The sequence below is a fragment of the Lissotriton helveticus genome, chromosome 5_1, assembly GCF_964261635.1.
Source record: "Lissotriton helveticus chromosome 5_1, aLisHel1.1, whole genome shotgun sequence".
NCBI classification, from domain to species: Eukaryota; Metazoa; Chordata; class Amphibia; order Caudata; family Salamandridae; genus Lissotriton; species Lissotriton helveticus.
In genome coordinates this window covers 967,614,799-967,627,588 of record NC_136065.1, presented here as the reverse complement: position 1 = coordinate 967,627,588, position 12,790 = coordinate 967,614,799, and the positions used below count along the sequence as shown (strand labels likewise).

The 12,790-nt window shown below is 43.4% G+C and overlaps 1 protein-coding gene across 12 annotated transcripts in view; it reads left to right on the top strand.

Moving 5' to 3' along the window:
- Positions 1 to 12,790, top strand: part of LRRC27 (leucine rich repeat containing 27) — an 801,922-nt gene that overhangs the window by 439,732 nt on the left and 349,400 nt on the right. For all 12 annotated transcript variants that reach the window (XM_078643471.1, XM_078643467.1, XM_078643476.1 and 9 more), the window contains one exon: positions 1,714 to 1,866. In XM_078643471.1, the coding sequence (XP_078499597.1) occupies positions 1,714 to 1,866 (153 nt within the window). The remainder of the gene's footprint in view (positions 1 to 1,713; positions 1,867 to 12,790) is intronic.

Genomic DNA, 12,790 nt, shown 5'->3' with positions numbered 1-12,790 from the left:
TTTAACATCAGCCAAGGGTCCAGGACCTGGGGGGGCACTGTTGGGTTTTAGGACCACCTCGAGGAGAGAACTGCAGCAGAGTCCATGCAGGTCCAATTGGTATTGGTCAGCTGGGCAGTTGCGGAGAAAGCCTCTGGAAGCTTGTTGTGTCCCTGTAGCTCAAACAGGAGGTCAGCCAACTAACCTTTGGAGTCACTTCTGGGGTCCTAGGTTCAAGGTAAGCAGGCATGCATGTCCTACTTTTTGAATACCATGCATTTGACCTATGACCCTTCAGGGCCTAACTCAGGGATGACTTCTAAGTATTAAAAAAAAATGATTTAGGCCTGGAAAAACATTGATTTTGCGAGGTCGGAATGACCGTTTAAAAAAGGCTGCAATGGCTGCCTGAGATATGTTTTACTGTGCTTCTTTAGTGGGCGGCACAATGAGTGCTGCAGCCTACTAGTAGCATTTAATTTACAGGCCGTGGGTACATATAGTACCATACTGGGATCTTATTAAGTAAATAAATGTACCAATCAGATGTATACCAATTTTACCATGTTTGAAAGGGAGAACAAAAGCACTTTACCACTGATTAGCCGGAGGAAAATGCACTGACTCCTAAAGCTAACAAAAATGGGTTAAGCAAAAATAGGTTAGTAAAGGCAAAAATCGGGCGGAATACGACTCAAAAGATGGCAATTTCCAGCAGTAATCCAGGTGTGTAAAATGAAGTTCACAAACAAAATTTGGGGATTCTAGCTGAAGTGGGTGTATATGTTCAGGATTATTCACATGGGAATTTAGAAAGCTAAAACATCAAAAGGGATTGTGGAAATCGGACCCAGGTATGATTAGTAAAATGACGGAGCCTGCTATGCTGTTCAAATAGTGTGTTATCCTTTAATGGCCCTAACACTTGTCGAGAAGCACAGTTTGTGGCAGCCATTATGGTGCCACTTATAAGCATATGAGGAGGATGTGTGCTTGCATGGGTTTTCTAATTGGATTCCAGGTTATTTAAGGTGGTGCTTTCAGTGAGCATACCAGCAGGTGCAGAGTGTTCAGAGTGGCACCTCTGGAAGGCGTTCAATGTCAGCTGATGCCAAGGTAATGGAGCTCCGTCATTCAATAGCACCCACTGCAGACCAGATCCCCTGCCTTCGACACCACAGAAGTAGTCTTCCTCTTAGATGCACCACATGCTGTGTACTGCAGGTTTCCACTTCAGTAATGTTCTATAACCCTCAAAACAATTTATGTTCGAGAACCAAAACATTCACTATTAGTCAACTCTTACTCATTGTATTTACATATTACCACACGTTGTTAAATTACACCATGTCCTGTAATGTGCTAGGACTGTTCTCTACAAAAATCAGTATGAAATGTTTGGCACTATCAGGCATTGGCCATTAATCTGTCAATAGCTAATTTAATCCTGTAATTAGCTTCCTACCCATTAGGCCTCCTATACATAGCCAGTCATAGGCATACATCAGCCCGTTTTTGATAACTGTTATTTAATGTCATGTCTGCATTGAATACGTAATCTCTTGCATATATTTGCAGCATTACAAATCTGTCAGCCTTCTGTAAATTACGGAAATCTCCCTTGCAGATCTCTCTCTGTCTATTTCTGTGTGTTCCATTATCCAATAGAGGTCAAATATTCCATCTAAAATGCAACATAACCCTGTTTTAATTATAGTTGTGTGATTTTTGTAGGCAATGTAACTACCCTGAAAGCGTTGAATCTGAGGCATTGCCCTCTCGAGTTTCCACCACTTGAAATTGTGCAAAAAGGTCTTCAGTCAATCCTGTTGTTTCTTCAAAATGCAAGAGCCGGAAAGTGTGACCACGTGGAGCCAACTCTGCCTGGTATGTAAGAATGATGTCATTAATGTAAATTGAGATCTAGATTGTAAGTGACCACGTTTATTTAAAAACTATTCTAAATAATACAGACGAGTATTGATTGAACTGTGTTGTATCCTGTGTTGTTACAATGGATCCTCTCCACAGTTTCCCATTCCCTGCTGCTCAGCCAGTGTGTGTGTGAGATGAGTGCTTGGTTGGTAAGAATGTTAGTTGGATACAATGGGCTGAGCTGTGAGGATGCTGCACCTGGTGAGGCTATTTAGACTTAACCTGGCACATTCAGAGTGTCATCGCGTTGGCAAGGGCATGATGGTGAGGAGTGAACCAGCAGTGTAGATGCAGCATCTAGGATAGGAGTGAACTGACAGTGAGTGGTATCAGCCACTAGAAGCGCTGAAGTACAACTTTATGGTACACTGTGAGTAATAGTTATGGTTGAGAGAGTGATCTTGTGGATGTCGGGGGCTTGCTAGCGATGTAATGTGTCCGGTTTTGGAACCAACCGGGCTGTGAGTACGTGGGAGCATTGTGTTGTGGCTTAAATATAATCGCCGCAAAACTGAAGTATTGTTGTGCAGCGGGTGGGTGCCAGAACTCATCAGCGTTGCCATGGGAAGTGTCACGTGCACAAAGAAAGAGTGACCGGCATGTGAATTGATGCCGGGTCTGCATGTGTTTACAACACAATAACAGCTTGTGAGTAATGCTGTGCATGGTCACCCCAAGATAGCCAGGCATGTGGGTGTTGTCCTGGTAGTAACCAGTCAGCGTTGCCTGGGTTGCCAAAGTTGCTGTGACAACGGGATGCAGTGAAGAAGCACCGCAAATGAGTGTCAGCACTGTTTTGTTATGAAGGCCCCAGAACGTTATAGTAACAGCAGGACGGTGGAGGATGCACTACTCGCATGTGCACTTTTATGCCAGACCTAGTCTGAAGAAACGTGCTGAGCTGTTGCGTTGCACTGTAGGGAGTATGAGGATCACGCACAACTCAGCCCCTATGTGTGCATTGAGGCATTTATCAGTAGGGCAACACCCGGGGGGTAAGGAATGCTGGGACCAAATTATAGTGACCTGATCAACGTGTGGCACTGTGTAGCACAGATTGGAAAAGGAAAACTGGTGAATCCTTATTGAGTGGTCCGATTTCTTGTAATGGAGTGTAAATCGTGCCTGGTACCTGAGATGAACTGCAAGAATAGTTGAAATAAAGAAAAGACTATCCACTTAATGGCTGTATACAAAATGACAAGAGGATCATTCAGTGGCCATGATGCATTGGAGTGCCTGCAGAATAGAGAAAGGACAAGACTTGTACATTGAGTTCATGCTGGTGCTGGAGTTTTGGCACTGTGTTCGGGTGAGAGGTCGCTCACCGGGTACTTTGCATATTATTGGTGGATATTTTTCAATGTAATGCTTAATTTGCTGCCTATGTATATTTTCATGGCTATTTTGAATTTATTGCCGGTGTGTATTTTTATTAATGCCTTTCTGTTTTTGCTACCTGGGTATATTTGCCACGTTGTTATATGCTAGAGTCTCATGTGGAGATGTGACTGAAGAGTCTGGGTGGAGAATTTAGTTGTTATGATGAGTCTGTGTTTTTGGTGCTTACCCCTGGTCCTGTTGTGTATGCAGTAGGGTATGAAGTGACAATGTACTCCTGGTCCTGTAGTGAATGATGAAGGGGGTGAGTATTCAGTTGTGTTTTAGTACATACCCCTGGTCCTGTTGTGTATGCAGTAGAGGGGTGCACGCTAACCTTCTAGAGGTATGCAATATAGGGTGAGTGTTGTGCAGTCTATGATTTAAGATGCTTCTCCCTTAGGGGTAAAGAAGTGGTAGAGGCATGTGTGTTGCACTCTATGTTGCGAAGGTTTTAGGGGCATGTGAGTTGCACGTTAATATTGAATGAAGTCTGCATAATGTTGAAAGTATCCTTCGTAAGGGATAAAGGATTTACTGTTTGCATTAGAGTGCATTCTCCTAGTTGTATTCTATTTTTATAGATTCGCTTCTGTAATGGTTTTAATTAACTGTACAAATGATGCACCTGAAATGATGATGGGTTAGAAACACTTGTAGCTGCTCTACTGCTGTAATATTAAAAAGATAAAAAATATTACTTAATTGTAGCCAAAAGTTTTTTCTTTTCTTTTCCATTCTGTGGAGGACACCTGAGAACATTGGCTTCTTTTTTTCAGATTTATTTCTGTGCAAAAATGATATTGTGAAGAACTAATGTTTCATTTTTTATTTTTTCCTGGAATTAACTTTTTTTTCACCATTGCTAACAATGTCTATCCATCCGTATTTACCCAGCCCTTATTAGCAGTAAGTATTGTTGCAGGGGTGTCCTGTTCAGATTAGAGCCAGCTAGGTATCCTTTGTTTCTTGTGGCAGTGCCACGTGAAGTACGGTTTTCCTGTGGGTAAATTGTTTCTCATTAGGATGGACACATCCATCGTTAAGTATCATGCTTCCTTTCTTAGTTTTTCTAGGTATTTAGGTATTTGTTGCCCCGGTGTGTGTGTGTGTGGGGGGGGGGGGGGGGGGAGTTGGCGTTGCAGCATAGAGATTACCGTTCTACATCATTTATCTGTATGTCAGGGGCTTTTCCAAAATGTTCACTGCTGCGACCACCAGTAATTACTTGATGTTGAGTGCTTCGACATTAAAGGTTCCTCAAAAGAAGAGTTTCTTGAAATGGAAAGTCCTTTGTCATTGGGATCATCTCAATTTTAAAACTCTCACAACAATTACAGCATTTCTACATTGATTGCCCTCATCTGTATTGCCATTACTCTCGATACCGCTCAACCCAAATGAATGCTGGTGTGTGCTTCAGTTAAAGACACAGTGAATCTGTTTTTTATTTATGTACATTACATAATTCTCAAGCAATTTTTGTTGCATAGCAACCAGCAACCAAAGATCAATGTATTATTGACCCTTTCAAGAAGCTAAGATAGTAGTGGTTTAAATTATGTCTTTTTAGGGAAATTATATCAAAAGTGCTTATACCTGAAGAGCTCACATGGTGTAAGTAAAAGTACATTAGAACGATTATACATACAAATCACGTCACTAGACCAATTTAATACACATATAATTGTTGCTACAGTAGTAATGATTCCTACCCAACAGGCCTAATCTAAACAGAATTTTTCACTGGTTTACTTGCCTGTTGCATGGACAGCGTTTCAACACGTATTTCATGGGTCTTCATCAGAATGAATTAAGGCCATGTGTGGGATATTTTTTGAGGTACGTAGGTAAAGGCAGGCTAGAAAAATCACAGTTTCGTGAACTGGAGTAAGTTCAGAATATTTCATGTAAAATAATAACACTTAGATGGGCAGTGTAGGATCTAGTATGTCCCCTTTCATCATCTCTAGTCTCTGCAGATAGCAAGAACAAGAATGATTTCATTCTATGCAGTACTGCAGACATCACTGTTTGTGTGGGAAGCCAAATGAGGGGACACTGATGAATATTTCTTTTTTACTTAGAGTGGGCTATGAGCCAGCCCCTTGCTCAGGATTAGATGGCTCCCGGTGCAGCACAGAATTGCTTTTAAAATTCTCTGTCTGACCCACAGAGCATTGAAGGATGGTCCTGCCAGTGCTATCGGATCTCTTCTTATGCTTTATGTCCCCACAAGAAACCTCCGATCTGCGGGACTCTGTCAACTGGTTGTTCCTCGTTTCAAACTTGCCAGATGGGGCGCCAGAGCTTTTTCCGTGGTTGCTCCGCAGCTGTGGAACTCCATTCCCACAGAAATAAAAACGCTCCCGACCATCGAGTCTTTCAAAAAGGCTCTCAAAACCTATTTTTTTTAAGAGGGCCTACCCATGAGCAAATAGGACTTCGTAGTTGTGCTAGCTTCTGCATTTGATTTGATTAGGCGCCTTGACGCCCATTGGGCTTAGTCTGCGCATCTACAAGAATTGTTTCATTCATTCATTCATTGTCCATCTCATTTGTTCTTGTTTAAAGCTTCCCTCCCTATTCTTCTGTTTTCTTCCACTGAGAGAACTCATTTTCGGTGTCACCTATATTTGGCTTTATTTGACTGGGGAACCTCATGTAACTTAAAAAACAAAAATGCATTAAGAAGTGGTGTAGCGAGGGAGCATTTTTCATGTTCTGCATTGTTTGACGGGGTGTTAATCAACTCTATGGCATTTAATTAAAGGCACCAGATAGTGAATACATGCCACTCATATGTATATTCCACTAATGGGAACTGCAACATGCTAGTATTACGTGACACTGTGCACTGGGCGTACTTTGCACCTCGTATGCTCATGTACCGCACTGTGTCAGTATATCACCTTCCAGTTCCATCACTGTTATCCGCTGACTGCCTGCAGCCTTCAATGATTTGCTCTCTTTCCTGCTTGTGTGATTTGCATGTGGGATTGGCTTGTCCTGGTCACCTCTGTGCAGTTTCAGGAGCCCTGAAGGTGAGACTGATGCATGTTTGTGTTTAGGGTTGACATGTAGGTATATTTCGCCAGCACCACTGGCAAATTCTGACAAACTTGCCAATAAAGCAGCATTAGGCACCTACCATAAAAACATTAGGGAAGCAAGAAAGATCCACATAGTGGAATTATCAATGCAGGAAACCCAAAACAAAAGAAATATATAAGATTCTAAAAGATTTCACCAAACCCACTGCTTACACCTCTCCCATTCCAGCATCCCAGTCTCTTTGCGGTGATTTTGCGGACCACTTTAAGGAAAAAAATCCCCCAAATTCACAGCACTCTTTAAAACGGTCACACACATGTAGAATTGTCCTCACTTGCGTCTTCAGTCACCAACTATCAGACCCTGTTCGAGAATTTGAATCCAGTTACCTCTGAGCAAGTCTTGAATTTGATGAACAAAATCAAACCAGGCTCATCAGAGGATCCATTTCCTCCCCACATCATGGCGACCCTTACCCCAGCACTTCTCCCCATGATTACGAGTCTATATAACCAGTCTCTAAGTACCGAAATTCTTCAAGCAAAGTAGAAAGCAGCCCAAGTCAGACCTATCTTAAAGAAACCTATGGGAGACCCATTAGGGCTAGCTAACTATAGGCCGATATAGTTGCTCCCTTTTCTCTGCAAAATAGACACTGTTTAACAAAAAGCGTGTCTTCTCTAGAAAGCCACTTCCCAATGGACCCCTCCCAGTCTTGTTTTCTTGCGTCATACAGCAGAGAAAAAGTGATGGGGCTGTACTAGACATTATCAGACTTTCCCTGGACAAAGGGCACCTAGCTATTATTATTATTATTATTGCATTTTTAGTGCGCAGCAGCTACCCACAAAGGGTTTCCCGGCGCAAATTAGTGAAGATGTTGAAATAGGGCTAAGGTCAGGTGGAGTGTCTAGATGCTAAATAGCCACGTTTTTAATGCTTTTGTTTTTAATGCCGCCTATACGAGATAGTTTGATTTTGGGGATGACAAACCTTTTTGATGTAGAGGAACGAAGAGAGCGGGATGGGCAATATGGGTGAACGAGCGAGTGAAGATATTTTGGGGCCATGCCAGCATTGCTTTTCTGCATGAAACAGAGTGCTTTAAACTTAATTCGGTTTTCAACCTTAAGCCAATGAAGGTCACGAACGTATCGGGTAGTGGAAGTGGTACTCAGGATTTTACATAGCAGTCTGGCTGCTGAATTTTGGACTGTCTGCAGTCTGCGAACGGTAGCTTTCTTTGAACCCAGATAAAGCACGTTGCCATAGTCAATCCTAGAAGTAATCAATGCATTGACTACAGTTTTCTTTGTTGATTCAGGCAGAATCCAGCAGATCTTTTTTAGCCACTTTAGTATGGAAAAGCACGTGGCTGATGTTTTTACAACTTGCTGGTGCATATTGAGGGAGTCATAAATGATAATGCCTAGGTTACGTGCCTGTGAGACTGGGACGGAGAGTGTGCCCATTACCTGGGGCCAATGATGCGGGCCCCACAAATTTTTATTTTTGCCGAGAATGATGACTTCAGTTTTCTCCCGGTTTAGTTTGAGACAATTGTCCTGCATCCATCCTGCAATTTTAATAAGACCTTTTTTGAGTGTGGAGGAAGTATCAGTATTCTCAGAAGAGAGGGAAAAGATCAGCTGGGAATCGTCTGCATATGAATACATCGATAGGCCTGAATCTTCCACCACCTTAGCTAAGGGGCTCATATACAAATTGAACAATAAAGGGCTGAGTATGGAGCCATGTGGCACACCATGTTCCAAGACATGTGTCCGAGCAGGCGGATTGAGAGAAAACTTGAAAAGTGCGTTCATTCAAAAAGGAGATAAGCCAGTTAAGTGCAGAATCGCGGATACCTAGGGAGTGAAGTATGTTGATTAATACAGTGTGTGATACCGTATCGAATGCGGCATTTAAGTCTAGAAGTATAAGGGCCACAGTTTCTCCCTTATCCAGCTGGCAGCGAATATTCTCTGTAACTCCTAATAAGGTGGTTTCTGTAGAGAATCCAGCTCTAAAACCTGATTGACAAGGGGGCAGCAAGTCTTGGACAGTGGCAAATTTGGTTAGCGCATGATGAACATGCTTTTCCAAAATCTTGGAAAACACAGGTAACAGAGAAATGGGCCGAAAGTTGGAGGGTTGATTTGGGTCAGTTCCAGCTTTCTTTAGCAAGGGGTGAATCATAGCATGCTTCCAGTCCGCTGGTACAGTCTCTTCCTGTAGGGAGGTATTAAGAAGATCCGTAATAATGTCCAGTGATAGTGTCAAGATTTTTGAGTATGGAGCAGGGTAGGGGGCCTTTAGGAGATCCAGATTTAATGGTGTTAAGTAGTTTGGTTAGAATCATTGTATTAAGTCTTGGCCAGCTATCCAAGGTACTTCTAGGGTTCTGAAGGGCATGTATGTCAGAATTGCTAATATAGTTGTGAGTGGAGAAGTCCGGTGAAATTGTTGCTGATGGGAGGCAATTGTTCTGTGCAACCTCAATTCCTTGGTAAATTTTGTCCACTTTATGTGTAAAAAAGGTGGCCAATGTGTCACATTGCTGTTTGTTTAAGTCCGGCGGACTGGCTAATGTTTTAGAACCCGCAAGTTCTTTCACCATCTTGAATAATGTTTTGGAGCGGTTTAGAGCCTCCGAGATGGTGGAGCACACATGGCCGGCTCGTGCCTTATTACAGAGTGTGTTATATTTAGTTAATTTACTTTTGTATATTTTTTTTGCTTCTGGTGAGTAATTTTTTCTCCATTTCCGTTCAAAAGATTTGCATTCTGATTTTCTTGTTTCAGTAGTTCCGTGAACCATGGGGCGGGGGGTCGCTGGCCTTAGCGTTTTAATTTGGTCAGAGGTAGGCAAGTGTTAATTGCCGTCATGAGCCAATTCTGTACTGCTGTAGATAGAAAATGTACAGATTGCTTCAAACAAGGAAGGTGCAATTTTAGGAAGGTGTTCAATCTTTCAATATCTAACTTTTTCCAATTCCTAATTAGCTTGGGTTGATCAGGGAGGACCCTAGACTTATGTATGGCTACTTGAAGTGAGAACCTAATCAAATAATGATCTGACCAGCAAATCGGTAGTGCGGGAGGAACATTAATATCCTTAAGATTAGTGAAAATGTGGTCAAGTAGGTGACCTGCCGTATGTGTGGGTCCAGAGTTTAGCAGGTTTAAGTTAAGAGAAGCTAGATCGGAGATGAGCTCAGAGGTTTATGTGCTGGTTGGATTTTCTAAATGTAAGTTAATATCCCTGATGAGGGAGAAATTGGCAGCCTTCATGACTAGGGGACTTATGATTTCTGGGAGGGCCGTTGCCCATGCTGTGGCAGGGCCAGGTGGACGATAGACAAGTATGCCAGAAAACGTAAAGTTGGGGGTGAGGGCAAGCTTAAATATAGCTGCTTCACAATTAGGGCTAGGCAGGTGAGTGAGATCACAATTGTACTCTTTTTTTTAAAGAGGATAGCAATACCGCCTTCTGTTTTATTAATGCGGTAAATTTTTTATATAGCATAATGATCGGGTACCGCCACCGCAATATCCGGGCCTGAGCTCTCTTGGAGCCAGGTTTCTGTAAGAAAAAGGGCGTTGGGTTTATCATCCATTAATAGGTTAAAGATCTCAAATGTATGTTTAGGTAAAGATCTGCAGGTCAAGTTAAGAAAAGAAAAAGTTTTGCATTGGGATTGGTTTTGATCGCTCTTGTCGCTATCCCTATTCCTAGTTAGCTTGCGCTCTGGAGCAACTGTGAAGCCACAGTTAGGGCAAGGTGCAATTGCGCCCTCCAAATGTAGTTTACAACATTGCGGTAATTGTGGGATTTTTAGAGCCCGGAGCTGCTCAAAGTTGTACCTGAGTGATGGCTGATTGCTGTTGTGGATGTGCGCGGCCTGGGTCTCTCCATCTGCTTGGTTAATTGCGGAGTTAGCATTTAAAGGAGTAGGACCATGGTTACTGGCCCTGGGCCCGGTCCAGGCGCGGACGGGCGCAGACGGGTTTTCCTTTGGCGCGCATCCGCTGCGCGCATCCGCTGCGCGTACACTCAAGGGGATCCATTTATCCTGACTGCGCCCAGCAAGTAGCCCGCTGCCCGCTCCGAATACCTCTAAGATGGCGGCGGTTTTCGGTGGCAGTCCCCGGTGTTGCCAAGCGTCCCTGATCTGTTCCTAGTCGACAGATTCAGGTGAGTTAAAAGTAACTGTGCAAATTAGCAACTGTGCAAAATAATAAGGGGGGGGTTAGCAGAGGAACACAAACAAATACTACTTTTCGTAAGGTTATTAAAAACACAACCTCCCGGCTTCCGCCTCAGGAGTTACTGACTATTGACAATTAGGCAGGGCAATGGAATTAGGCGTCTTTTATCCTGACTACGCCCAGCAACTAGCCCGCTGCCCGCTCCGAATACCTCTAAGATGGTGGCGGTTTTCGGCGGCAGTCCCCGGTGTTGCCAAGCGTCCCTGATCTGTTCCTAGTTGACAGATTCAGGTGAGTTAAAAGTAACTGTGCAAATTAGCAACTGTGCAAAATAATGCGTGGGGTTTTAGCAGAGGAACACAAACAAATACTACTTTTCGCAAGGTTATTAAAAACACAACCTCCCGGCTTCCGCCTCAGGAGTTACTGACTAATGACAATTAGGCAGGGCAATGGAATTAGGCGTCTTTTATCCTGACTGCGCCCAGCAACTAACCCGGTGCCGGCTCCGAATGCATCTAAGATGGCGGCGGTTTTCGGCGGCAGTCCCCGGTGTTGCCAAGCGTCCCTGATCTGTTCCTAGTCGATAGATTCAGGTGAGTTAAAAGTAACTGTGCAAATTAGCAACTGTGCAAAATAATGCGTGGGGTTTTAGCAGAGGAACACAAACAAATACTACTTTTCGTAAGGTTATTAAAAACACAACCTCCCGGCTTCCGCCTCATGAGTTACTGACTAATGACAATTAGGCAGGGCAATGGAATTAGGAGTCTTTTATCCTGACTGCGCCCAGCAACTAGCCCGTTGCCCGTTCCGAATACCTCTAAGATGGCGGCGGTTTTCGGCGGCAGCCCCCGGTGTTGCCAAGCGTCCCTGATCTGTTCCTAGTCGACAGATTCAGGTGAGTTAAAAGTAACTGTGCAAATTAGCAACTGTGCAAAATAATGCGTGGGGTTTTAGCAGAGGAACACATGCTGGTATTAGTCAACGTATCCGCCACATTCTACACCATCTCACACTCTATCCTGATCCAAAGACTCGTTGAGATTGGTGTTGGCTGAAAAGTAATTAGCTGGCTTAAAGTGATGGGACCCAAACTTTGTAGCTAGAGTCCTTCAATTCCCGTACCATGGCCCTTCACAAGGGGGTTCTGCAGGGCTCATCCTTGAGCCCCACCCTCTTTAAACTCTATGTGCCCCCCCTGGCTCAAGTGGTAAGATTCCTTAGATTTGAGATTCTGCTTTTCGGTAAGGCACAGACCCTATGATCAGAGGATTGGTGGCCCCCAGAACTGGAAGTGGCCCACACCCCTATAAAGGTAGTAAGAAATGTGGGCATCCTGATGGATGACAACCTTTCTTTGAAGGAGCAGGTTAACTCCACCTATGGTATGCGTTTTAGGATCATGCACCTATTTAGAAAGGCATTCCAGTGGCTGCCCCTCCAACCCAGAAAATCCCTCAATCAAGCACTCACTGTAATCCGCCTAGACTATGGCAGTGCTCTCATAGTGGAAGCAAATTAAGCTCTTCAGCTATACTTTAGGTAGTGCAGAATACTGTGGCCATTCTTGTTTGTAACCTTCCACCCCACACCCCCTTCAAGCCTACTCTTAAATGTCTGCATTGGTTACCAACCCAAAAAATCCCTTTTCAAACTCCTCTGCTTAACCAACAAGTCTTCATCTGTGAACGGCCCTCTTTACCTGCAAAACAAGCTGCAACTTTACCTACCAACCCGCAGCCTTGGGTCTAGTGGGCAAGCTCTGCTATGCCTTCACAGCATACCTCCATCCAGTTACGGGGAAACATCATTCTCATACCCGGCTCCTTATCATTGAAACAGACTACCCTTACATATACAGTCTTGACCTGACTTAGACTTATTAAAAAAAAGTCTTAAAACTTATCTCTTCTGACTCCTCTAGATCCCTCCTACCTGTTGATGTGCTATAGGGCTGAACGACCCTCTTGGGGGTGATTCGTTTTGAGCTATATAAATACTAATAAAATAACATAGAATTTCAGCTGTGGTTGGTGGTAAAATAAATTAAATACAGATAACTTCTTGATATCCTCAGGATATTTGTAGCAGCCCATAAGCATAGTTTTTGTACCGTGTACTGAAAGGGACCCATGCCAGTTTAAAACATATGCTTTAGAGAGCAATCATACCATTACACTATGGCTTAAGGGTGTGTGTGTGTTTTAAAGTTCATTCACCATGTACA